This window comes from Scyliorhinus canicula, chromosome 26 (assembly GCF_902713615.1).
Source record: "Scyliorhinus canicula chromosome 26, sScyCan1.1, whole genome shotgun sequence".
In the NCBI taxonomy this organism is placed as follows: Eukaryota; Metazoa; Chordata; class Chondrichthyes; order Carcharhiniformes; family Scyliorhinidae; genus Scyliorhinus; species Scyliorhinus canicula.
This window is the reverse complement of record NC_052171.1, coordinates 15,205,873-15,232,601: the sequence shown is the minus strand read 5'-3', so window position 1 is coordinate 15,232,601 and position 26,729 is coordinate 15,205,873. Positions and strand designations below refer to the sequence as shown.

Here is a 26,729-nt window from a genome sequence, read left to right as displayed (position 1 = left end):
GATCAGCCATGATCTTAATGATAAACTGTACAGTAATTCTGGGCGTCAATTCAAAGCCCGATGGATGAGGAAGCTTTTAAGCCTGATCCCCATGTGATGTTACCTGATCCCATCTGGCAAAATAGTATGGGTACAATAGACCTCCTTAATACCGAGAGCCAGGAAATAGCAATTAAATTTCTTTCTCTGACTGCCCTCCACTGAAAAGGATGCAGCTTCTGACATCAGGTGGATTTATGCAGCAGTCTTAACGCAGTGAAAGGTTCATGGCCCTTCACAGGGGTGTTGTCAACATTTGCGACAGCTTCACATATTCGGTCAGACAGGCATTATCTCGGTCCAAGAGGTAGATTTTAAGGAGTGTCTTAGAGAAGGATTCAAAGTTTGGGGGCCCAAGGAGTTGAAGGCATGGCCACAAAGAGTGGAGTAAAGGAAATTGGAGATGTGCAATGAGCCAGAACTGGATGACTGCAGAGATCTTGGAGAGTTCTAGGACTGGGGGAGATTACAGATATAAGAAACGGTTAGGTCATGGGAGTGACATGTAAAAACAAAGTACAGAATGTTAAAATCAAGGGGTTGCTGAAAAGGGAGCCAATGGAAGCCAGTGGTGCAGCCATTAGGGTTAAAGGGATTCAAAGCACAACCACAATCAACAGCCAACTCTCACCTTGATTTAAAACTGCTAACTTTGGCAAGTTTCCTGCCACAAGCGCCCCATAATCTATTGTATGTGCTATTCATTTCATCCTGTAAATCAAAGATTTCTGAATTGCCATGATCTTCTTCTTCCCCTCTGTGCCATGTCCTGGTGCCTTGTTTGGTTGCCAATGCCACCTACTTCTCCTGGACATTCTTGAAAAAAATGACACCAAAACATTGAGAAAGACAGCCAAGCTGGTCAATTGAATGATCCAAACAGTGGGCCTGACTTAGCTCCTGCGCTCTCAGCCTGCTGCTGCCACCTATCTGTCACGAGAACTAGCAGAGTTTAGGATAAACTAATTTATAGAAAGGAGAAGATATCATCTGGCTCAGCAGTGATTCTGCATTCAATTCAGTGATATACAAATACAAGGAGAATTTTTACATTGAAAACTGCTTTGTTTTAATTCAACACTAAGTGGGGACAGAAGTCCACAAAGCATCCAGTGAAAATGGTTCCAAATCTGGCATCACACTTGCATGATTTCTGCAGTTAAAACATCATCAGGATCATGACAAATTTGGTGATTGTTTCTTATTCTTATCACTTTGCTATTTACTTTAACGCATATGTATTGATTATCTGTGGGCATCTAATTCTTTCCAATCCAAATTTGAAAGTGGAAAAAAGAGATTTCCCATATAGAATTCCTCTGCACCCTTTTCAGAGTAAAGTAGTAATAAGAGGACAGACAAGCAAGGCATCACCTGATGTCATGACACCAAACCACTAACACCAATATAGTGACACATTCCTACCTATTGTCCCACAAATGATATTGCCATTGGCTGCACTTCACAAAGAAATGACACATAGACACACCACGCACACAAGCTTTCAAATTCCACTCACTCTGACACAATTAAACAGCAATGTGTTTTATTAGCAGTTCATGTCAGTAAAACACAGTATTTTATCAACCTTCCCTAACAGGATAAATCACAAGACCTTGATTGAACACAACAATGGAAGAAGGGAGAAAAGCACAAGAGCAGAACCCTATCGTCAGGAATACCATGAAAACACAAAGTAGCTTTTTTAATAAGAATACAATACAGGATTGGAGGGGTGAAAGCCATCGATGCGACATTTCAAAACTACAATGAGTTTTAAAGCATCAAGTCACTGCAGTCAATTAATCTTTGAAAACCCCCAAATATGAATTAGGCTCATTCAGTGGTAAACTCAAGCAAGCTGTCAGTGAACATACTGCTAGCCCATGTTGCATTTCCAGTCTGAAAAATGAGAGGAAAAATGCACTTTTAAGCACCCATAAAGACAACAGCGAATCTTGTTGGGCAAAATCTCATGACATAGTGCTATGGGAAAGTGAACCATCCCACAGGGCAGCAGGGAAGGGATTTCCTTGGGGTGGAAGGACGATAGCCTGTGAATAGACCAAGAAAGGCACAAGCTTGTTAGTCAGACAGCCTCACCATTGAAAGCCTATTCTTCTGTTCTCAGAATTTATCTCAGTACAAGTTATGTTTAACAATGCTGTGTGGAACTCAAGAGTTGGGAAGCAAATAGCATTCTCAAGCTAAAAAAGATGCTGGAAATTTACAGTTGGCCCCTCAGAGGTGAAACTGAAAAGATGAATTAATATCAACCTGTCTTTTCATTTTCCAACTTTGCATTGACACCATTTCACTTCGAATTTTCAGCCGTCAGTTTTTCCCCACAAATAACTAAATCTTCCCCGTGGACCCAATTCCTCAGCTGCTGCATATTTCGGAATTTTATCATTCCAATTACCATACGTATGTATTTTCGGTGACAAATGTTGATCAACTTGAAATTTAAACACTGTTAAACATAATTTGAACCATATTTGCACACTGCTATTCCTCTTTGCAGAGTATAAACTACATATACGGAGAACAAAGTGCATTCTGGCACCGATTTACTGACCATCCCTTAACTGAGAGTTCATCTGGATTACAACTACTGCCGTACTGATCACAAATTAACTTTGCAATTTTTCTCTTGCGCGTGGCTTTTTTTTTACTCATGTTTGCCATCCTCTTAAATCATTTTGCATGTCTGTAAAATTAAAGGAACTGACTTATTCCTCAATTGCATGGGGTTGTTTTGGTTCATTCAGCTGCATAGCACCCAAACATGAAAACCCAAAGAGAAAACATGAGTGACAACTCTATTGCAGGAGGATGCACAACTCCAAGGAAGTCCCTCCTCTTTCCCTCAAGTCAGACGGATGCAGAGGTTCCTTCATCTCTGAAATACTGTGTGTGTCATACTGCATCAGGCATGGGTTTAAGATCAACAAAGTGTTTTGCTCTTCATTTCACTGTTGGTGATAAAAATAATACTGGGAGTGGGTTATGCAAATCCAGAATTGTTTGTTCACAGTAACCATCACAGGCTCTTAAAAAAAAAGGATGCAAAAAGATGATGGCTCCGCCAACACCATTGCACAATGGAGACTCAGCCAAGCGTTGTAATATTCGCATGACCACCAGGAGGCATCACGATCCGCTGGCCAGTTCGGCGAGGCAGATTGTCATCTACCTGTGCACCTGTTGAAAAGCGCAAAGAATTAGAATGCAGACAGATGCATGAAAAAAGACATTTGATTCTCCCCACCTATTTCCATGTCTCCCCCGCCCCCACCCTGCAACACACCCATTCATTCAAATGGCTAAGTGCACAACATTCTGTGTAAAAGCTTTTGGCAGCACGGTGGCACTGTGATTAGCACTGCTGCCTCATAGCACCAGGGATCTGGGTTCAATTCTGGTCTTGGGTCACTGTGTGTGGAGTTTGCACTTTCTTCCTGTGTCTGCGTGGGTTTCTTTTGGGTGCTCTGGATTCCTCCCACAGTCCAAAGATGTGCGGGTTAGATGGATTCACCACGCTAAATTGCCCGTTTGTATCCAGAGACATGCAGGTTAGGTGGGGTCAAGGCGTAGGGTGGGGGAGTGGGCCTAGGTAGGGTGCTCTTTCAGAGGGTCACTGCAGACTCGATGGGTCAAATGACCTCTTTCTGCACTGGATGAATTCAAATTCTTAAACTCAAGGTGCACATTTGCCATTCTCACTCAGGATATGTGAATTTCCAACAAAGCCTGGCTCATCTTGGCACACTGCACGAAGTGCAAGAGTGAAGCCCAAAACATTGACCAGCTTTCTTCTAACTCTAGTTGAAGTGAGCAATTTCTGAAGGGCACTATTGTTATTGCTGCATTCATTGTTGTTCCTCTCCCTCTCCTTAAAGAACTGGGCACTCTCTGCTCTGTACCTTCCCTCTTGTGGTCTTAGGAGTAGTGGCAGGTGACATCCTGCCATTAGCTGACTCCCACATTCTCTAACAGAGACAACTGCATATAACCCAGCAGTGAGAGCATGTCCACACCTTATCTGTAACCCAGGTGAACTTGGCAAAGAACATTTCACCAAGAGAGGCCTGTCAACTTTCAAAATGACTCCATCCGAGATAGACTGGAGAACTCGGTCCATCTCTGTATTACATGGCTTATGCCATCACAGGTCACAAAGACTGCAAACATAAATTAACTTGTTCCTCATATATGATGGATCTGCTACTTCAGTACAATATCAAGGCTTGGAGCTAAAGCAAATACTAAATACAATAGCAACACACTAATATGTTGAGAGGTAATAAAACAGGAAACACACATTTACCAGACAAACTGAATCCTGACTGGTGCAGATTTCGCACTGGTGGTGCTTGCTGCTTGGCAGGTGAAGTCCTGGCAGAGGAAGCAGGCGTAACGGATTTGGGAGTCACTGAAACCTCACAGACCGGACCATCATAGAGCCCTCGGGGGACTCCTCCCAGTTCTGTTAACTGGGAGGCAGAAATTGACGCGTTACAAATTATCTATGATTGACATGCTGATAAAAAACAATATCTGGTGCTGTTTACATGCAACATATGCAGTGCAACAGTTCAATGTGCTGAAACTGATGGAATTAAATGGGTTCAAGTCACTTGGTGTGAAATAAATAAACCATAACAATTCTTCGTCGAGAGCTCCGCTTTTTGCATATTCATCAATTAAACTGTGCAAGTGGCACAAGGGACATGGGTTCAAGTCAGAGAACAGCAGTGTCAAGAAATATGTTTTCTTAGAATGCTCAATGCATAGAATAGCTCATGGATGCTCAAAATTGAGGTCCATTAAGGAACAGTTTGAAGCCATGTTGGGGAGATTGAAGGCCGGGAGAGGCAGGATGTTCATTCTCAAGAAGCATCAAGCTTGCAATGACACCTCTCCTCTGCTGGAAACCTCACTTTGCCTCCAACACCCCCAAAGACTGGAGCACCATACAAATATAGAGGTTAATCATGTCGCCCAGTCTTTCGTTCATGGGATGGCAAGGGTTGACTCTGCTGGCATTCAATAGTAGTACCCTGTTCTGTTCCAAAGAGAAGTGCATTTTTGCTATGGTTTCTGCAAAGCTGTGTTTTTGGGAGAGTCTTCCTGTGCTTTGCTTCCATATCAGGAGGTTAGGACATATCTTGGCTGACACTCTACTGTGCATAACAGAATAACAGGCAGCATGCTGGCACTACTGCCTCACAGAGCCAGGGACCTGGGTTCAAATTCAGCCTTGGGCGACTGTCTGTGTGGAGTTTGAACATTCTCCCCGTGTCTGAGTGGGTTTCCTCTGGGTGCTCCAGTTTCCTCCCACAGTCCAAAGATGTGCAGGGCTGATGGATTGGCTATGCTAAAGAGTTGAGGAAAGACTGTTCTTCTTAAAATGATGCTGCAGGATCTCAACTGTCCACTTGATCCAGGCCTCACTTTAATGTCTCATGTAAACATTTGGGCAGCACGGTAGCCTTGTGGATAGCACAATCGCTTCACAGCTCCAGGGTACCAGGTTCGATTCCGGCTTGGGTCACTGTCTGTGCGGAGTCTGCATATCCTCCCCGTGTGTGCGTGGGTTTCCTCCGGGTGCTCCGGTTTCCTCCCACAGTCCAAAGATGTGCGGGTTAGGTGGATTGGCCATGATAAATTGCCCTTAGTGTTGGGTGGGGTTACTGGGTAATGGGGATAGGGTGGAGGTGTTGACCTTGGATAGGGGGTAGGGTGCTCTTTCCAAGAGCAGGTGCAGACTCGATGGGCCGAATGGCCTCCTTCTGCACTGTAAATTCTATGTAAACGACAGTTCCCCACTGCGCTGCACCGGCAACCTTGATTATGAGCTCAAATCCCACAGAAGAATCAATAAAAGGATTGTGGTTATCTTAAAGTAACACAATGTGATTACAGGATTAACAACTTCATGAGGAGTACAGAAGTTGTTCCAAGAATCAAATTTGCACAGTTTTCAATGACACTGAAACAGCTGATGTGTGCAGTCAGGTTTTGCTGAGTCACAGTGTCATGGATTTGCCAAGTAAAAGCAGTTTTAAAAATTCGAGCAAGAAATGATCAGATTCTATCTACTCAGCAACAGTATGAAATTTGCCTCAAGACAGTAGTGGATAGTATAGTCTTGTTCATGTATATGTATTTTCTTTCATTCACTAAATAGTCTTTAATAATTGTTACACGCTAACTACTTATTTTTACTGGGGTTTTACCTGACTCCTCACATCATTCCAAAAACAAAACTATAAACCTTGAACTGGTGATTTAAGTTGGGATCCATCAGCGTGGTTCATGACACAGAGGCATAAACTGAACTTCAACAGGGCATCTTGCCAACAGATTATCAATACAAAGTCAACACCAGACCACTTTCAATCCTCATATGGGACAATGTATAAACACCATTACCTTGTTCCTTGCTTTGACCCTCTTGTACACATAGTCGGGGAATGGTTTCTTGGGGATAAAGCGTCCAGAGCACTCAGTAGCATGAACCATACCATCCTCAAAGACAATTTTACCTTGGCTATTGACAACCAAGGGTGCCCCACGACACTCCATTCCTTCAAAAAATATTGTATTCCACTGCCTATTTGCAACAAGGGGAAAAAACATTGAGAGCAGCAAGGTTACATGTGCACATCTGCAAAGTCATTGCAGAAATTCTGAAAAACCAGTGGTTCACTCACTTGCTATCCAAATCTGAAGAGGAAGCACTGACAACTTATTTGACTGTCAAAGGCATTACTACCGAAAACAATCCCGTCTTCCTTCATTCAACAAGCCCATACACAGACATGAGATGTCACAGTACAGTGATCAACAGCAAGAAACCCAGCAAACTACTTTACCCTTTCCATTTCAGGAATGTTGAAGTCCACTGAGCTCATCCAATTCAGTACAGACCAGGGATAGATCTGATATGACTCTCTGAACTGAATCTATCTGTTCACACTACCAACCTCTGTCTGTTTTGCATTCTTCACACTTTGTCATCACTGCTGAGTTGTTATCTTCATCAGTTGTATTTTTGTTTTCCCATTCCCAAATGCGTCATATTTCTAAAGTGTGATCCAGAATGCACCACCACTAAGGATAGTGGAAGAAACTTTGGAAGCGATGATAAAAGGACTGGGACTAACTGGATAGGTCCACCAGAGTTGGCACAGGCCTGATGGGCTGAATGACCTCCTCCTGCGCTACATTATTGTATGTGAAGTAAAAACAACAGAGGTTCCAGCACAATCTCTGGGACGCAAAACCAATTGCACCAATCTCAAAAAGCATCCAACAGCTATTTGCTTCGGTCCACTGGCCATAATTTGAATTTATTTCCAGCAGGTCAGCTACCAAATTTGAAGGCCACATTATCTTACTTACGTAACCAACACTTACTGAATTGCTGGGAATTTCCTGAGAAATTCACTCCACTATTACTTCAGCAGAAATGATAGAACAATAAGATGTGCATAAAGAATAAAGAACAATACAGCACAGGAACAGACCCTTCGGTCCTCCAAGCCAGTGCCGACCATGCTGCCCGTCTAAACTAAAATCTTCGGCACTTCCGGGTTCTGTATCCCTCTATTCCCATCCTATTCATGTATTTGTCAAGATGCCCCTTAAACGTCACTTCATCCCTGCTTCCACCACCTCCTCCGGCAGTGAGTTCCAGGCACTTACTACCCTGTGTAAAAAAAAACTTGCCTCGTACGTCTCCTCTAAACCTTGCCCCTCACACCTTAAACCTATGCCCCCTAGTAATTGACCCCTCTACCCTGGGAAAAAGCCTCTGTCTATCCACTCTGTCTCTGCCCCTCATAATTTTGTCGACCTCACCTCCGTCGTTCCAGTGCGAAGATATTAAGTTTATTCAACCTCTCCTCATAGCTAATGCCCTCCATACCAGGCAACATCCTGGTAAATCTCTTCTGCACCCTCTCTAAAGCCTCCAGATCCTTTTGGTAATGTAGCGACCAGAATTGAACACTATACTCCAAGTGTGACCTAACTAAAGTTCTGCACAGCTGCAACATGACTTGCCAATTTTTATACTCAATGCCCCGGCCAATGAAAGCAAGCATGCCGTATGCCTTCTTGACTACTTTCTCCACCTGTGTTGCCCCTTTCAGTGACCTGTGAACCTGTACACCTAGATCTCTCTGACTGTCAATACTCGAGGGTTCTACCATTAACTGTATATTCTCTACCTGCATTAGACCTTCCAAAATATGTTAACTCACATTTGTCTGGATTAAACTCCATCTGCCACCTCCCCGCCCAAGTCTCTAAACAATCTAAATCCTGCTGTATCCTCCGACAGTCCTCATCGCTATCCGCAATTCCACCAACCTTTGTGTCGCCTGCAAACTTACTAACCAGACCAGTTACATTTTCCTCCAAATCATTTATATATATTATGAACAGCAAAGGTCACAGCACTGATCCCTGCGGAACACCACTAGTCACAGACCTCCAATCAGAAAAGCACCCTTCCATTGCTACTCTCTGCCTTCTATGACCTAGCCAGTTCTGTTTCCATCTTGCCAGCTCACCCCTGATCCCGTGTGACTTCACCTTTTGTACCAGTCTGCCATGAGGGGCCTTGTCAAAGGCCTTACTGAAGTCCACATAGACAACATCCACTGCCCTACCTGCATCAATCATCTTTGTGACCTCTTCAAAAACTCTATCAAGTTAGTGAGACACGGCCGCCCCTTCACAAAACCGTGCTGCCTCTCGCTAATACGTCCATTTGCTTCCAAATGGGAGTAGATCCTGGGAGTAGATCCTGTCTCGAAGAATTCTCTCCAGTAATTTCCCTACCACTGACATAAGGCTCACCGGCCTGTAGTTCCCTGGATTATCCTTGCTGCCGTTCTTAAACAAAGCAACAACACTGGCTATTCACCAGTCCTACGGGACATCACCTGAAGACAGTGAGGATCCAAAGTTTGCCGAATTTCAAAAATCATGGTAGAGGAGGAGAAGCTCTCATGAAATTCCTGCTAAACATTTCCTAAACAGTCAATCGTATAAATAAAGCTTTGTGCCACTTGATGAAAATAACAACGTTGGACAATGATTTATTTGCTTGTGCAAAAAATACTTGGCTGAAGTGGCTGACTGCTGTATTAAATAGGACACAATGCTGTCAAACTACCAGGCTATGGTTCTTTGCCGTGATGGTCTTGACAATGTCAGGGTCCCAGATCACAAGGACGGCATCTGAACCCACTGCAATGCGTCCCTTCCTTGGGTACAAGTTGAAAATCTTGGCAGCATTGGTGCTGGTCACTGCTACAAACTGATTTTCATCCATTTTCCCAGAGACCTGTGTGGTTTTGTGACAAGAAACATTTCAGTTAAAGAACATTGATCGTGAGAGACATCATGAAGACATCTAACAGTTAACTATTGGGCTTTATTAATTCATGTGGGCGTCACAGTTGGCCAGCATTTATTGACCATCCCTCAGGCATTTAAGCATCAACCACACTGCTGTGGGTCTGGAGTCGTATGTTAACCAGACTGGGTAAGGACAACACATTTCCTTCCCTGAAGTTTTTATGACAATCAACAATGTTTTCATGGTCATTATTTTTAATTCTAGATTTTTACTGAAATTAAAAATCTGCCCTGGTGGGATTTGAACCAGGCCCCAGGGCATTACCCTGGGTCTCTGGATTACTCATCCAGCAACAATACCACTATGCCATTGCCTCCATATTTAATCCACATGGTATATTATGCTGCAGGTGCATTCCTCACAAAATCCAATTTTCACTGTACTAGATCATTCAGTGATTTACTTTTCGGGAAGGCTGAAGGTAAGGAATGCCATAGGGAGTTGCGCACATTCCTCCCTTTTTAGCACCTTTCTTCTAATATCTAGGCTTGCCTTGAGGAGCAATTTACATCTCAAGCTTCAGTAAAAAGTTCTCTCTTAGTTGCCTCCTTTCAGGTTGTTAGCAATTTTGTCATAACCTAATGCTCTATTGCATGAGGTGTGGGGTCCTCCCCTGCAGTGTCTCCACAGCCTGAGCCCCATCAGCACTTTGCTTTTCATTCTTTCCATGACATATATTGTACTTACCACAGCTTTATCCCAAACAGTGGACATTCTCTCCTCAATTCCATTGGTATCTTCAGGGATCAGGATGAAGTTGTCCTTTCCTAAAGCCTTCTGAGAGGTGTTGAAAGTACAGTGTGCACTGCCAGTGACCTGAAGATCACCACTGCAAATACAAGGACACACCGAGGGTCAACAAGGATGGTTACCTACATTCATTCAGCACACTGACTGACAAACCATTTTCTTTTGAACAGACCATCACTACCTCATGAATTGCTGTAATGAGCTGCACAAACCACAACGATTTGGTCTGCTGATAATTTCTCAATTCAAAAGTTAGAAACACCAAGTGTTGCATCACTGGAAAAAAAAATTAGTTAAACTTCCAAGACTCATCCGCCAATCAGTAAACCCTGTTTGAAGTTCGTTCGGGCAGGAATTATAAGATACAACTTGGCTCGACTGTTAAACTCCTCCCTGCTGACTGGGCCACCTGGATGCTGTGGCAAGGTAACAGCAACATCCCAGCAAGACTCAGTGTTGGCTGTAGCTATTTGGGTAGCACTCCCACCTCTAAGTCAGAAGTTGTCAGTTCAAGTCTCATTCCAGAGACTCGAGCACAAAAATCTATGCTGACCTCCCAGTACAAGTACTGAGGTAGCACTGTGATTTGGGTGAGGCAATAAACCAAAGGCAATTGGCTCTTTCCGGCAGATATATAAGAGGGTAGCAGTGGAAGGTGTTTTTCTCGATGGAGGTCTGCAACTAGTGTGTTCCGCAAGGATCAGTATTGGTACCTCTGCTCTTTGTAATATATATAAATGACTTGGAAGAAAACATAGCAGGTCTGATTGGCAAGTTTGCGGAGATACTAAGATTGCAGGAGTTGCGGATAGTGATGAAATCCGTCAGAGAATACAACAGGATATCTAATAGATAGGCTGCAAAATTGGGCAGCGAACTGGCAGATGGAATTTAACCTGGAAAAATGCAAGGTGATGCATTTTGGTAGATCCAATTCAGGTGAGAGCTATAAAATAAATGGCAGAACCATCAGGAGCATAGAGACACAGATCTGGGCGTGCAGGTCCACAGACCTTAGAAGTGGCAGCACAGGTGGAAATGGTGGTAAAGAAAGCATATGACATGCTTCCCTTCATAAGACAGGCTATCAAGTATAAAAGCTCGTAAATTATATTGAACTTTGGTTAGGCCACATTTGGAGTACTGTGTCCAATTCTGGTCACCACACAACCAGAAGGATGTGGAGCATTGAGAAGAGTACAAAAAAGGTTTACCAGTATGTTGCCTGGTATGGAGGGTATTAGCTATGAAGAGATATTGAATAAAGTGGGAGAAGGTAGGTTTACAAAGTAAGTGGGTAGGATGGAAGTTAGGAGTGGTTTTAATTCTTCCTGGGTAATCATTGCTGCAGTTTGCAATTTAAATCGTACTTTTAGATGGTTCCAATTAAGGGCAATTGCCCAACAGAAATTTGAAGTTGCTGGGCAATCCTTACCTGAGGACCTCTGCAGGGGTGGTGGGCGGGGGATTCCCCAGCTAATCTTTGGAGTAGTGCCCAGTTATAACTCTCAGAAGCTTGGACGCTACATGTCTGTTTATGAGAGCTTGCTATGCACAAACTGGCTGCAGTGTTTCCTACATTGGCTAAACCTCAAAAGCATGCCATTAGCTCCAAAGGGTTTTGGATCAACCTGAGGATGTGAAAGCATAATTTAAGTACAATAATTATTTTCTTCTTTCACTACCTATGAAGAGAAAGGAGTAGAAAAGTGGAGCAAAACAGAGGAGCAGGGGCGAGGGTGGGAACATTTCAGAAACCTCTCCAATTCTCATTATTGGTTTCAGGATTAAATTATTATGGAGCTGTGTGACTCAAGGACGATGGAACAAACAAACAAGCAATAAGAATAACGATATGGGGAACTGATGAAAGGAGGAGTTGAGCGCTGTGCAATGCATCTTTTCATACACACAATTAACAGTACACATCAGTGTGAAACTGTCAGTATCTTCAGAGAGAATAGTGGACCCTTCTGTTTTTGCAACCAAGGTTCAATTCACAAATCCCAGGACATCTCATTGGAATAGTTGCAAAATTGTTAAAATTCCAAATCAGGGCGAATGTGTCTTTACTTCTTAGTACCCAGTTACTTATTTTGCAAAATGCAATCTAGATGTTCAATTGCTTCAATGCAAAATGCCTTCCCAAATGAACCTTTCATTGTTTTATCCTATTTCCTTGTTCTAATATCCTGTTTTCCTTGAATGAACATTTCAAATTTCCTTTACATTCCATATCTATCTCATTAACTTCACTAAAAGGTTTCCAACTGTCTCCTTGACTCCATGTTCTGCCCTTTTATATCTTCCCTCTTCAAATAGATACAATTCGCATTTAAATTGTGTTCTGCCTGCAGTTTCGATAGCCACTTGTGGTCAATTGTTCCATGCCCAAATAATATTGGGTGTGATTAGATTTGTTGTACTTTTCCCATTAGTTCACCCACTGATTACTTGGGAGTCAATTCAATCATCAATGATTGCTGTGGAATTCTAAACTCTACTTGGCGTCAAAACCGTTCAGTTATGGATTTTGCTTAAATTGACCCAACTTGTGAATGCATAACTGTCGATGCTCAGGAAGACGTGTGAAGATAAGATCTGCAACTCAAGTGATTTTACCAACAATACCAAACATGTACCAAGATAGCAAGGAGTTCAGGTAGTCTGGAGTGGTTGGATCTGGACTCAGTGGAGGGGAAGTCACAAACGCAGCTGCCTTGGCCCAGTTCTTGCTCCAATAATGAGATCCATCGGTTCCCAGGCTTGCAGTGATCGGCTCTCCATACACAACAGCGCCTGTCAGGAGGAAAAGGCAATGTTGAGAGTTCTTTTTTTCAAATAAAGACTTGAATTGAAAAAAGTTGTCCATTTTCAAACCTTTCTGCCACCTGGAGCTGAATGAGAAAATGGACTGCTTTTAATTTCATCGTTCATGGATTCAGCTTATATTCAGATCATACACAAATACACACACGCAGTGCCAGTTGTTTTGTTCAATCATTACATTTCTGGTTAGGAGGGAGATATTGATTCCCCTGGCAAGTGGGCGGGTAATTAAAGGTCAGATTTAAAATTATCACCAAAAGAGTTAGAGAAGAAATATGGAGAAATTTCTTCACACACAGGACTGTTCAGATCTGGGAGACACAACATGAAAAGTATCACATTGCACAGGAACTCTCAGAAGGGAACCGGGTGTTTTCTTCAACAAGTTGTGGTAATCACCACTGTTGTGTATATTAGGAAATGTGTGGTAAGACCCTGTACTACAGGTACGGGGGTAGTCCCTGCCTGCTGGCTCCGCCCAATAGGCGGACTTTTAATATGTGTGCTCCCCGTACAGCAGCCATTTCGCCAGCTGCTGTAGGAGGCCACACATCTTAGAGAAGTAAAGCCTCAGTTGTATTCGACTCTCGTCTCTGTGCAATTGATCGTGCATCACAAGTCTAATTGGCAGAGTTCAGTGGAAAAAGACTAGGGTGTGAGACTAAATTAGACAGCTCTTTCAGAGAGCTGGCAAGGCTGACAAGCCAAATGGCCTCATTCTGTGCCACAAGAACCTATGATTCTAGCCAAAGTTCATGTCAGCTGTGTGGCACCCCAAAAGTACCTGCACAGGCTGAAGTTGACCCTTTTAAATTACCATAGGTGCATGGTCATGCAAAAATATTTAAATATGCCAGAGACTTAAATATGTCACCAGCAGGCCCCAAACTAAAAGAGGTACTTACCGCAGCTTATATTCAAGTCAGCATGCTCCAAAATGTCCCAACGTGAGTAATGTCCCTTGATAAAGAGAGTCAGCATAAACAGAGTTTATCTGGGACTCCGAGACACAGTATAGCAGGCAAGTGCATGGGATTGGGGTGACTGCTGGGATGACTGATGACTGCATCTTTAGAGAACAAACACCAACAAGGACTGGTTGGGCATAACTCCCGGTTTTTTTGTTATTATTTGGATTGATGGTTGGATCCTGGCTGCAGAAAATAAATATCTACCCACTGGCCAATTGGCCTTCAAAAAGAGGTGGGCATTTTCCCTCCAGTGAATATTTGATCATTGATATCGTGTATCATGCTGTGGGGACTGAGGACAAGGCTCATCAGCTTACTGAAACATCTCAATTACTTTCCTCTTGAACCAAGTCAATGAAAACTGCAATGATATAATTCTGCTTGTATTAGTTTATTTCTGGAGCAGAACATTTCTCTTTTCACATCATCAAACCTCCAGCAATATAAAATGGGTTCACCCTCACATCCAAATCTGCACTGAAACCTCACTTCTGTACCTGAGCACATGACCTCGACTGGCACTCACTGACAGGAGGGGAGGAGGCAGCAGGTTAGAGGTTAACTTTTTCAGTCCAGCATTGGTGTCCAAAGTTCTCCTGGTTCCCGGGTCAACATTCTGTCTCCCAAAATATTTTCAAAAAAGGGAGATTGGTCATTCATCTCAGGTGCTGGAGTTTGCACATTCTCCCTGTGTCTGCGTGGATTTCACCCCACAACCCAAAGAGGTGCAGGGAAGGTTAATTGGCCATACTAAATTGCCCTTCTATTGGAAATAAAAAGAATTGGGTAATCTAAATTTTGTTTTAAAATAAGATGAAGTAAAACTACAGAAAACTGCGAAAAGGTCAATGCTTGATTTTTTTTGGCAGTTTAATTCCAGGCTCCATGCAGATCGAGAGAAGCAGGAGAGGAACATTCAATAAAAAGGCCTTGGGCTGATAAAAATCCAGGCAACGGGGGCGAAAGAACACATGTTCAGGAGTATGGCCGATATATACCTTTCTTCCTGCCTTGAGCAATGATGACAGCAGAAGTCTTACTCATTACTTTGGTCACATAGAGCGGGCAGTTGGTTCGATTTGCAATAGTGATGGCCCGGTTCACTGCTTCCGCTTCAATCTGCAGAGAGGGGCACACAAGCACAAAAAACGTCCTCAAATCAGTATTCAAAGCAATGACTTAACCACTAACAAACAAGACATAAATAATGGAACAGAAGAACATGTTGCTCAGTGCATCCATTCATTCCATATACTGCACAAGCTACCACATAGCTTCCAAATTCACCCAAATTCCACAACACATACCCCAACATCGGTCATTTTCAAACTCAGGGTTAGGCCGCATGGGCAGGTGTCGGGAGGGTTCCAGGGACATTGTCGCGGTGTAATCGTCAAAGGTTTTTGAAGATTAAGCATGGCAGTTTTGAGGACAAACCTCTTCATTTTTTCAACGGATACAGTGAGAATCTATATCAGTTGAAGTCCTTCATAGAAATATAACATTGAATGACAAAGCAACTGAGACCGTGAGGAGCAAGCAGGCTTGGCTGTCACATTAAAGGTAAACAAAAATGGTGGGTCATGCGAGTCGGCCACCGCGGGTTGGCTGACCCGTGGATCGGCCGCTGTGGGTCGCGAGGGTGGGTCACGAGGGTCGGCCGCCGTGGGTCGGCCTGCGTGGGTTCTCAATTGTCAAGTATGTTCAATACAGAGAATACTGGGAGAATCAGGGACATGGGGATAGGTGGGTTGAGATCATTTATCCATAGTTTGAATGAAGCAGGCACACAGGACAGAATAACTCCCTCCTGCTCCTATTTCTGATATTGATCATCTCCAGCTTCATTTGAAAATATATTAATTGGTGGGTTGCTCTGTCTTAACAATAATTTGTGGCAGAAAGCTCCATTTTGAAGTAGGGCAATTCACCATCCAACTGTGGTTCACTGTCTAACAATTAACCAACTTCTACCTGCTCATCAAACGGCAGTTCTCAAAATCACCTCACAATGACACACTTCACACTGGCAGCCACTGAATCGCACAGAGTCCAGCTTTAATATCTCAACTGTCAGCATAGGCCAGAAATAGACTCTTAGATGATTTCGACCTGTACAATTTAGTCAATCACTACACTAGATAAACTTGGTGATCAGCTGGATTTTACAGGAGCAGCAGTTTCAAGGTCTGATCTGAATTTACAACATACCTAAATTACTGACAAAAGTATTAGAACCAGTATTGTTGCTGCCATTTTATGGTCAAGCAACCTGATAATGGGCAATAGAGCAGATGGTGCAAGATTCCAATAATAGAATCCCAGTTGGAACGGAGGGCTGAATTGAACAAAATATGTAATGGATGTCAAAGTTGCACCATCTGTCCCATTGTCCATTACAATGCTGCTTGACCATCAAGTTTAAACAAATCATACTGTTATTCCGGCATATCCCGTATCCTCTTACCTCCTCTGGCCTGCTCAGTACATGGCCTTCAGTTCCAGTGATGCCCAGTGCAAGAATCCTCTGCTGTTCCTGCAACAGGGGAGGAACAGTGGTTAGGAGACAGGGTCAAACAGTCCGTGTAACGCAAAGAGGATAATTCATAGAAACAGCAGAATCCAGTTCTTATTTCATAGAAATGAGCAAGTGACACACTCTCACAGAAAAGTCACACAAAATTTCAATATTGGTAAACTTAACTCACATACAATGTGTACTGATGTGGAAAAGGTAGCCACTGCCTGCTCGTGGCAAAGATCCAAAGTCATGAAAAATGAAAATCATATTTGAGACTTTCTGGGCGGGATTCTGCGACTCCCCCCCCGCCGAGTCGGAGATTCCTGGGAAAGGGGGGGGGGGGGGGGGGGGGGGGGGGAGGGGGGGCACTGATCTGCAGACGGGCCTGTACCGTGGGGGCATTCCTTCTTTCCGTGCTGGCAGGGCTCCGCCATGGCTGGAGCGGAGAACAACCCACCCTGCACAGAACACGCCGGTGGTTCTACTCATGCGGCAACTCGTGCCAGCCCTGCGCCGTTGGTTGGCGTGGCGCCAATCCCTCCGGCGCCAGCCTAGTCCCCGGAAGAGCGGAGGATTCCGCAACTTCCGGTTACCCGACGCTGGAGTGGTTCGTGCCGTTCCCGGCGCCAGCCATCCCGCCAATTGTGGGAGAATCCCGCCTCTTTTCTGCAAGGTTGAAGAATTGGTATGGATCACATAAATAAGAAGCACTGAATCATCCAAATTAGTTTTACTGGGAAATTTCCCAGAAACTGATAGCTGGCATGGATGCCATAGAATCATTGAATTTACATATCGGCATCACTAACAATGCCAGCATTTGCAGGCCACCTCCAATGCCCTTGGGAAAGTGGTGGCGAGCTTCCTTTTTGAACCTCTGGAGTCCACGTGGTACACGTACACTAATGTGAGGAGGGGAGATTAGGATGTTGACCCAACGACAGTGAAGAAATGGTCACATCATCCCAAGTTAAGATGGTGCATAACTTGGAAGGAAACATGCAGGAAATGTTCCCATGCAGCAGCCGCCCTTGTCCTTCTGGGCAGTAGAGGTCACAGGTTTTGAAGGTGCTGTCAAAGGAACCTTGCTGAGTTGCTGCAGTGCATCTTTTAGATGTACACACTGCTGCCACTGTGCTTCGACGGTGGAAGGAGTGAATGTTGAAGATGGTGGATGGGGTGTTAGTCAAGTGGCCTTTGTCCTGGATGGTGTCAAGTTTCTCGAATGTTGTTGGGAGTTGCACTGTTCGTGTATTTCATCACACTCCTGACTTGTGCCTTGTAGATGTGAACAGGCTTTAGGGAAAAGAGATGTGTTATTCATTGTAGAATTATAAGCCTCTGACCTTATCTGGGATAATGCTGTTGAATGCCATGAGATTGGAGAAATAGCAAATATAACTTGTTTATTCAAAAAGAGAGGAAGACAGAAATTGATAAGCAACAGGTCAGTTCGCCTAATACCCTTCATGGGTAAAATGTTGGAAGCTATTATTAAAGTTGTGACAATAGGGCAGTTAGCAAAATTCAAGGCCATCAGGCAGAATCAACATGGCTTGTGATAGGGAAATTACATTTAACCAATTTATTGGTCTTCAAAGAAGTCATGTGTGCTGTAAGGGCAGCACGGTGGCGCAAGTGGTTCGTCCTGCTGCCTCACAGCATCGACGTCCCAGGTTTGATCCTGGCTCTGGATCACTCTCCGTGTGAAGTTTGCACATTCTCCCCATGTTTGCGTGGGTTTCGCCCCCACAACCCAAATGGGCAGGATAGGTGGATGGCCATGCTAAACTGCCCCTTAATTAGAAAAAAATGAATTGGATAATCGAAATTTTTTTTAAAATGTGTGTGCTGTGGATAAAGGGGAATTTTTAGAGTTCCATAACCCATGTGTCAAGGTGCCATATTGAATACATTGCAGAAAATAAAAGTTGATGGCACAGAGTGTGACACATTGGCATGGACTGAAGATTTGCTAGCTAACAGAAAACAGAGTAGGTACAAATGGGTATTTTCCTGGTTGAAAGGTGTAATGAGTGGTGTGCCACTGGGATCAGTGTTGGGTCCTCGCTTTTTGCAATTTATGGTAAATGGGAGGAGGAGCTGGGTGAGGAGATTGAGGAAGGGATGTGGGCGGATGCCCTGGAAAGAGTGAATTCCTCCTCTTCCTGTGCGAGGCTCAGCCTCATACAGTTCAAGGTGCTGCACAGGGCCCACATGACTGGGACGACGATGAGTAGGTTTTTCGGGGGCGAAGACAGGTGTGCTTGGTGCTCGGGGAGCCCAGCGAACCACGTCCATATGTTCTGGGCATGCCCAGCGCTGAGAGAGTTTTGGAAGGGGGTAGCAAAGACGGTGTCGAGGGTGGTGGGATCCAGGGTCAAACCAGGTTGGCGACTCACAATTTTTGGGGTTGCAGTGGAGCCGGGAGTGCAGGAGGCGAAAGAGGCCGGTGTTCTGGCCTTTGCGTCCCTGGTAGCCCGGCGGAGGATCTTGCTTCAATGGAAGGATGTGAGGCCCCCAAGCATGGAGGCCTGGATCAATGATATGGCGGGGTTCATCAAATTGGAGAAGGTGAAATTTGCCCTGAGGGGATCAGTACAGGGGTTCTTTAGGCGGTGGCAGCCTTTCCTGGACTTCCTGGCAGAACGGTAGGAAAATAGGCCGGCAGCAGCAGCAACCCGGGGGGGGGGGGGAATCTGTATATGTGTTTATTGAATATGCCGGGGGTTTATCTGTTCCTTTTTGTTATAGTTACTGGGGGGGGGTTTGGTTTTCGGGGTTAGTGTGCTTTTCTTTTTGTTGTTGTTAATATTGTTTTCTTGTTGTTATTTTCTGTTTTTGATATGTTTTTGAAAATCTCAATAAAAATTATTAAAAAAAAACTTTTTACAATTTATTTAAATGATTTGGATGAAAGGACCGAAGGTATGATTGCCAAATTTTCTGATGAACAAGGATTGGTAGGAAAGTCAATTGTGAAGAGGAAATAAGGAGGTGACAAAGCGACATAGTTAGGTTAAGTGAGCAGGCAAACACCTGCAAAGGGATCTAGGAAACTATGAAATGGTCCTTTTTGGCAAGAAGGATAAAGTATATTATCTAAATGGTGAGTTCTGAGATTCAGAGGGATCTAGGTGACCTAATGTATGAATCAAAAAAGGAGAGTATGCATGTTCAGGAGTAATTAGGAACGTTTATAGAATGTTTTCATATATTGTGGGGGGAACTGATTACCAAAGTCGGGAGGTTATGCTCTGGTGAGATCACATCTGGAGTATTTTATACGGTATTTGTCTCTTTACTAAAGGAACAGCAGAGTAGTTAGCACTACTGCCTTACAGACCCGGGTTCAATTCCAGCCTTAGGTGACTGTCTGTGTGGAGTTTGCACGTTCTCCCCATGTCTGCATGGGTTGCCTCCCACAGTCCAAAGATGTGCAGGTTAATTGGGGGAGGGAGGGGGTGTACAGGGAGAGGGGGGAGGAGTAGACGAGAGTGGAGTGCTCTTTGAGGGCCAGTGCAGACTCAAATGGGCCGAATGGTCTTCTTCGGCACTGTAGGGATTTTATGGAAAGATGTAAATGCGCGAGAAGTTGTCAAGAGGACAGAAAAAGTCTACACAGTAATTTAGACAGATTATGTGAGTGAGCAAAAATTTATAAGATGGGAAAATACAAATTTGCCCACTTTTGAAAGAATGGGAAATCAGTATATTGTTTAAATGGAGAGACTGCAGAACTCGGCGGTGCAGAGGAATCTGGACATCCTGGTACTTGAGTCACAAATTGTTAGTGTGCAGGTGCAGCAAGAGTTGAGGAAGTCAAATGGAATGTTGGCATTTATTGGAAGGGGATTGGAATATACAAGTCATGAAAAATGTTGTTGCTACAAAAATGTAGGGGCCTCACGGTGGTCAGCATCAATGCTTCACAGCTCCAGGGTACCAGGTTCGATTCCCGGCTGGGTCACTGTCTGTGTGGAGTCTGCACGTCCTCCCCGTGTGTGCGTGGGTTTCCTCCGGGTGCTCCGGTTTCCTCCCAGTCCAAAGATGTGCGGGTTAGGTGGATTGGCCATGATAAATTGCCCGTAGTGCAAGGTTAATGGGGGGATTGTTGGGTTACGGGTATATGGGTTACGTGGGTTTAAGTAGGGTGATCATTGCTCGGCACAACATCGAGGGCCGAAGGGCCTGTCCTGTGCTGTACTGTTCTAAATTCTACACAGGGCTTTGGTGAGACCTCACCTGGAGTATTGTTTACAGTATTGGCATCCTTACTAAAAACATGCAACTGCATTAGAAGCAGTTCACAGAAGGTTGCCTCTTATGAATTCCCAGGATGACCAGTTATCTTCCGAGAAAAGGTTATACTGGTTGGGACAAAATCCATTGGCGTTTGGAAGAATGGGAAGAATGAGAAGTGATGTGACTGCAACATGCAAGATCCTGAGCGAACTTGACAAGGATGCGGTCATGTTTCCGTTGCGGGGAAGTCTAGAACTCAGGGACGCAATTTAAAAATTAGAGGCCTCCTATTGAAGACTGGCTTCAGGAGAAATAGTTTCAGAGGGTTGTTATTCTGTGGCATTCCCTTTCCCAGAGGACAGTGAAAGCTGGAACACTGAATATATTTAAGGCTGAGTTCCATAGATTTCTGATCAACAATGGAGTAAATGGTGATGGAAGGCTGGAAGGCAGAAAGGAAAGTGGAGTTGAGGCCACAATCAGAACAACCACCATCTTATCAAAATGCAGAGCAGGGAGGAGGGGTAAAATGGCCTCCTCCTAGTTCTTTTGTTGCTGTGTGTTCTGACCTGATAATGGAATAAAGGTCCATTGCTGAAGAAGCTGAAGATGCTTTGGACTGGGACACCACTCAGATAAACCCCAGTAGCAAAGTCCTGGGGCTGAGGATTGGCCTCTAAAACCAGAACAGTCTTCCTTTGTTATGACTTTGACCAATGGAGAGTTTTTCCTGAGTGCCACTGACATTAATTTAGCAAAATTTCCTGAACGATTGGGTCAAATGCTGCCTTGATACCAACAGTAGTCACTCTCACCTCACTGCTGGAATCCCTGACCCTTTGTGATCCAACATCCCTCTCTCACGGGTTACCCTGACTTGATGTAAAGTTGTCTGTTGAAAGCAGTAGTTCCAGACAACAGGACATCAAGTGAATTGAACGGGCTTGCAAAATTGTAAAATAGATATGCCATTATTCTTTATCAGCAAAACACTGCCTAATGGAAATGCATAACAGGTAGGGATTCAAAACCCACTCCTGAGCCTGGGCAGGTCATTTATAGAAAATGCAGGAGAAATGTTTCATGTGGAGAACATTTCGTACAACCTCTCATTTCTCTTTCTGTCTGAGCTCAAATAAAGGCTGACCATCAACATTGGCATTTACACCTTCTTTCAGATCTTTCAGAACACCCCTTATATTTTAAACACTATGAAACTACCCTGCAACACAGTGATTGTCACGTGGGCAGTGAGATAAATACCAACTGGCCAGTTAACCTGGTTTCATGGTCTTTTCAAGGAAGAAATATTGGACATGGTGCAGGAAGAATTCATTGCTCTGTTCTTCACCAATTAATACCATAGACCTTCAACAGTTTTCTGAAACACCAAGTGTATCTTGAAAGACCACACTTCAAACAATGCACTACTCCGTCACTCCTGCTCTGCAGAGTCAACTATGTGCCCTGGTTCAGGAGCAGGCCTTGAACCCATATCTGCTGTGCATTTCAATCGCTCTCTCTTTTGCAGGAAAAGAAAGCTTGAACGGATTTCTGTCAATAAGTTTAGTCTCTCCTCGTGCCAGCAGTGTGGACCAGTCTGATTGGATAGTGAATTTTTAATCAGCAATTGCTTTAAATGCATCCTTATGTCAATCTCTGAGCGTGAAGGCCCAGGGCAGATTGGAGTGAGAGACAAAAGGTAGCGACATGAAAGGCTTTGAAAACTGATGAGAATTTTCAAATCGAGGTGCTGATTGTAGGTTACCAAGCACAGGGGTGATAGGTGAACTGGATTTGGGTGCTAGTAAGGACATGGGTAGCAGAATTTAGGATGATCTTGAACTTACTGTGAGTAGAATGCTGAAGGCCAACCAGGAGTGACAAGAGTACTCAAGTCTAGAAGTAACAAAGCCATGGCTGTCGTTTCAACAATAGGAGAGGTGAGTTAGGGGTGGAATCAGGCAATGCTACAGAGATGGAATGCTGACAGTTTGAGTGACGGCACACAATGTCGTTTCAAGCTCATTTCAGGGTTCAAAACAAGACCAAGATTACAAATGAGGTCTGCTGAAGAGACCCGAGTGGTGACGGAGCAGAGCTTGTAGCCAATCCATGCGAGCAGCCTCTTGATTAAGCACAGGAAACTTCAGCCAGTCTTTGCTCAGAACAATGCCACTTTTATCTTGACTATTTCAAATAAAGAGCAGCATTTTTTTTAAACAAAGGAAATTTAGAAAGGCATTCTCTTTCTTTACTTCACAGCAATATTTATGAAAATCAGTTGGCTTGGGTGAATTATTATGTCTGAGCGCCAGATTCTGTATTTTACAGGCATTCACTCGAGGCTGAAAATCTCAAAACCGGTCCAGTCAGAACTAAAATTTGTTTCTCTTAATTCTGTCACTGTGTTAATTTCTAGCTCAAATGTGTTTTGTTGTTCAACAGGCCAGTTGGTGTCACTGGAAATCATTCTGGGCTGTCCTTAAGCTGTGACAGGTTACAACATCTCATCTTCCGGTTAGGCACGCTACAGCCTTCCGGCCTGATCATCGAATTCAACAACTTCAGATTATCAGCTCTACCCCACCTCGACCTATTTGTTTTCATTTCATTTTAAATGTCTTTTACCATTTCTTTCTTAATATATATTTAATTCCCCCCCCCCCATCTTATCCACCTTTCCTTCACCTCTCTCCTCTTTGCTTCCCCCTTCCCCTCCCCCCCCACATCTACAGTTCATCCTCTGATATTAGTTTCCCTGCTGTTTGACCTTTCACATCTTTTGTCCTCTCTGGGCACTGCCATTAGCACTCTTTTCCCTTGGTTCCTGTGGCCATTAGCACATGGTTTACCTGGGTTTCTGTGGATATCATTCTCACGCCACAGTATAAATATTTCCCACTTTCTCTGTCTGTTAGCTTTGACAAAGAGTCATCGCAACGTTTGCTCTTTTCCCTCCCTGCAGATGCTGCCAGACTTGCTGAGATTTTCCAGCATTTTCTCTTTTGTTTCATCCATTGCACTCTTCAGTTGCATCTTTAAAATTCACCTGCAGTCATCTTTAACAAAGTTAACCCATCAATATCAGAATCTATTCATTAACATTTTAATTTATTCTACACCATGAAAATTGTTGGGAATAAACAAGCTCAGGAGCATTCAGTTTACATTCATATCACAGGAAACTCCCTCACTGGTGCCAAGTTATGTAGTCTTTTCCTTCTGTATACTCAGATCCACTTGTGAATATGCAGCCAAAGCAGGGTGAGGTTGTTTAGATACAGATCAGCAGTGAATGGTGCAACAGGCTCAAGGGACTGAATGCCTTGCTCCTCATAGAATTTATCATAGAATTTACAGTGCAGAAGGAGGCCATTCGGCCCATCAAGTCTGCACCGGCTCTTGGAAAGAGCACCCTACCCAAGGTCAACACCTCCACCCTATCCTCATAACCCAGAAACCCCACCCAACACTAAGGGCAATTTTGGACACTAAGGGCAATTTATCATGGCCAATTCACCTAACCTGCACATCTTTGGACTGTGGGAGGAAACCCACGCACACACGGGGAGGATGTGCAGACTCCGCACAGACAGTGGCCCAAGCCGGAATCGAACCTGGGACCCTGGAGCTGTGAAGCGATTGTGCTATCCACAATGCTACCATGCTACCTGCTCCTATTCACAGACTCCTATGAATCAGGCCAAGGGTAAGCAAAACTCTATTTCACTGTGAGTGTATCAAGAGAGTGAAAACATCCATTCAAATCAGGTTGGGTCAGATTCCAATGCAAATTCAAGATGCCCAATTACTGACTCCTTAACTCAAATGTGCGACAAATGGCACCCTTTGAATGTAACCTGGATTCAGATTGTGGTTGTGAGGGGCGAAACCCACGCAGACACGGGGAGAATATGCAAACTCCACACGGACAGTGACCCAGAGCCGGGATCGAACCTGGGACCTCAGCGCCATGAGGCGGTTGTGCTAACCACTAGGCCACCGTGCTGCCCTGGCATCGGCCACTTTAACCCCACCGGGCACAATCAGATTTTCACCAATTTGCCTATGCAGATGACAAACAAGTTTGTATTCATTTTTATTTCAATAAAGGATTTATTGATTGATTTTTTTTCCACACCAAGGCTAAACTGAATGAAGCCATCTTACTTGATCAACCATCTTCTACATAAATATCAGCAAAAAAAGACTGGTCACCATTCACGATTTTTCCACCTTTTACCATCATACGCTCACTCTGAAAAGAGATTTTGGAAAGATCCATTAATTTAAAGGCAGAAATCTTCAACATTTTTAAGTACGTCATATCTGCTCATCTGACAAGTGAGCATAATTTTGCAGCAACATAGAGTTATAAATGAAATTAGATAAAAATACATTTAATACAAAAATGCACTGTTGCCATGAGCTGAATTAGCAAACACTGACAATGGGATTTTAGTCTTCAATCAGTTTGTCTTATTTTATTATTTTTGAAGCGAGGGCATATTATTCCCGAGTAGCTTCATATATTTAGGTAATTGTCTGGATGGGTTTGGCAAATGTAAATTGCTTAACGTGATCTGACATGGTTTGCACAAATTAATTAAATTTGTAAAAAAATTCAGGCAGCTATTCTGACATCGGTTGCACACGCCATCTTCTTTGTGGGAATGCTGTTGGGCAGGAATGGCTAAATAGCGATGTTAATTGCATAACAGCAAAGGATTTTTCATTTCTCGTCTTGGGGCAAGGGTTCCTTTTTTGAATTGGGTTTCCATTTGTTTCTGTTATCGAGTTCTTTATAAACCAAATTGTATAAACAATCATATCAGAGACGGGGAGGGGGCGGGGAAAAGGGGGACAGAGGGACAAATCTCGCCATCTGCCTCTATTCAGACACAGCCATTATCTCCTGCAAGTGCTGCACAGTCGCTGTCCTTGGTCCCACAAGATAAAAAGTGCGTGGCTGTTGGACTGAAATTATGCAACCAGGCTCTTCAAACGAGGTCTGCATGCACACAGCTCAAGTCAGGCACCAGGACATATTTCGACCTCAAATCACAAAATCAATCCGACATTGCATTTCACAGAACAGCCCCCGATATCCATATTGCCTCCGAATACTTACCGTGATACGTGGGATATTTTTCTGACCCTGGTAAGACATGGCTGTGACTATCAATCGGAACCGAACGAATGATAGAATGCAAAAGCTGCAGCCACAGCTGCAATTGTTCTTAACCGTGTGTTTCTTTTCTGCCTCTTGCAGCCTCCCCGCTTCTGCCAGACCGTCCCCGCTTGGGAGAGACTCCAGCAATAACACAGTTAGCCCAGGCTGCGGCTGCGGGCTTGTGCTTCGCCGCACCCAACCTCATTCTCAGTCCAGCCCCTTTGCTGCCCCGATTGGTTTCAATCAGCCGCTGCTGTGTGACAAGGCTTTCTCTTGGCGTTGTGTTCAACCAAAATCATCGAGGGTGCCACCTTGCAGAAACCAGGTTCACTAAAAGGGACAGGCCTCGGCTCTGTCCGAGGATGATTTGACTCCTTTATTTTTATTCACTCATTTTTTTTGCAAATCCAAACAGAAAAAAGACCAATAGGTGAAAATCTTCAGTGAGACTGGTAACAGTCCAACACACTTAGAAACTTGGCTGTTTGAAATTCCCTGTACTCACACCATCATTTTCCATTATTTTCAGTGTCTGCCATTCTCTTTAAAAGGGATTTTCGCACCAGGGAGGTGGGATGGAAATTTTCGGAAATGGGAGGAGAATAGGATTAAGACACTAAAAGATTTGTTTCTTAGGGGTCGGTTTGCAGGGCTGAAGGAGCTGGAAGCGAAGTATGGGCTGGTGCAGAGGGAAATGTTTAGATACATGCAGGTTTGAGATTTTACCAGAAAAGAGATAGAGGGCTTCCCGGTGGAGCC

The 26,729-nt window shown here is 43.9% G+C and overlaps 1 protein-coding gene across 1 annotated transcript; it reads right to left on the bottom strand.

The window, feature by feature from the left end:
• Window positions 1-1,568: 1,568 nt before the first annotated feature.
• On the bottom strand, window positions 1,569-26,201 carry LOC119957353 (dihydropyrimidinase-related protein 2-like). The gene is given in 10 exon segments (XM_038785269.1): window positions 1,569-3,243; window positions 4,370-4,535; window positions 6,478-6,639; window positions 6,641-6,658; window positions 9,233-9,403; window positions 10,166-10,307; window positions 12,871-13,027; window positions 15,027-15,147; window positions 16,496-16,564; window positions 25,929-26,201. Coding segments are annotated over 10 exon segments (1,137 nt in total). The 5' UTR covers window positions 25,968-26,201; the 3' UTR covers window positions 1,569-3,151.
• Window positions 26,202-26,729: the final 528 nt, after the last annotated feature.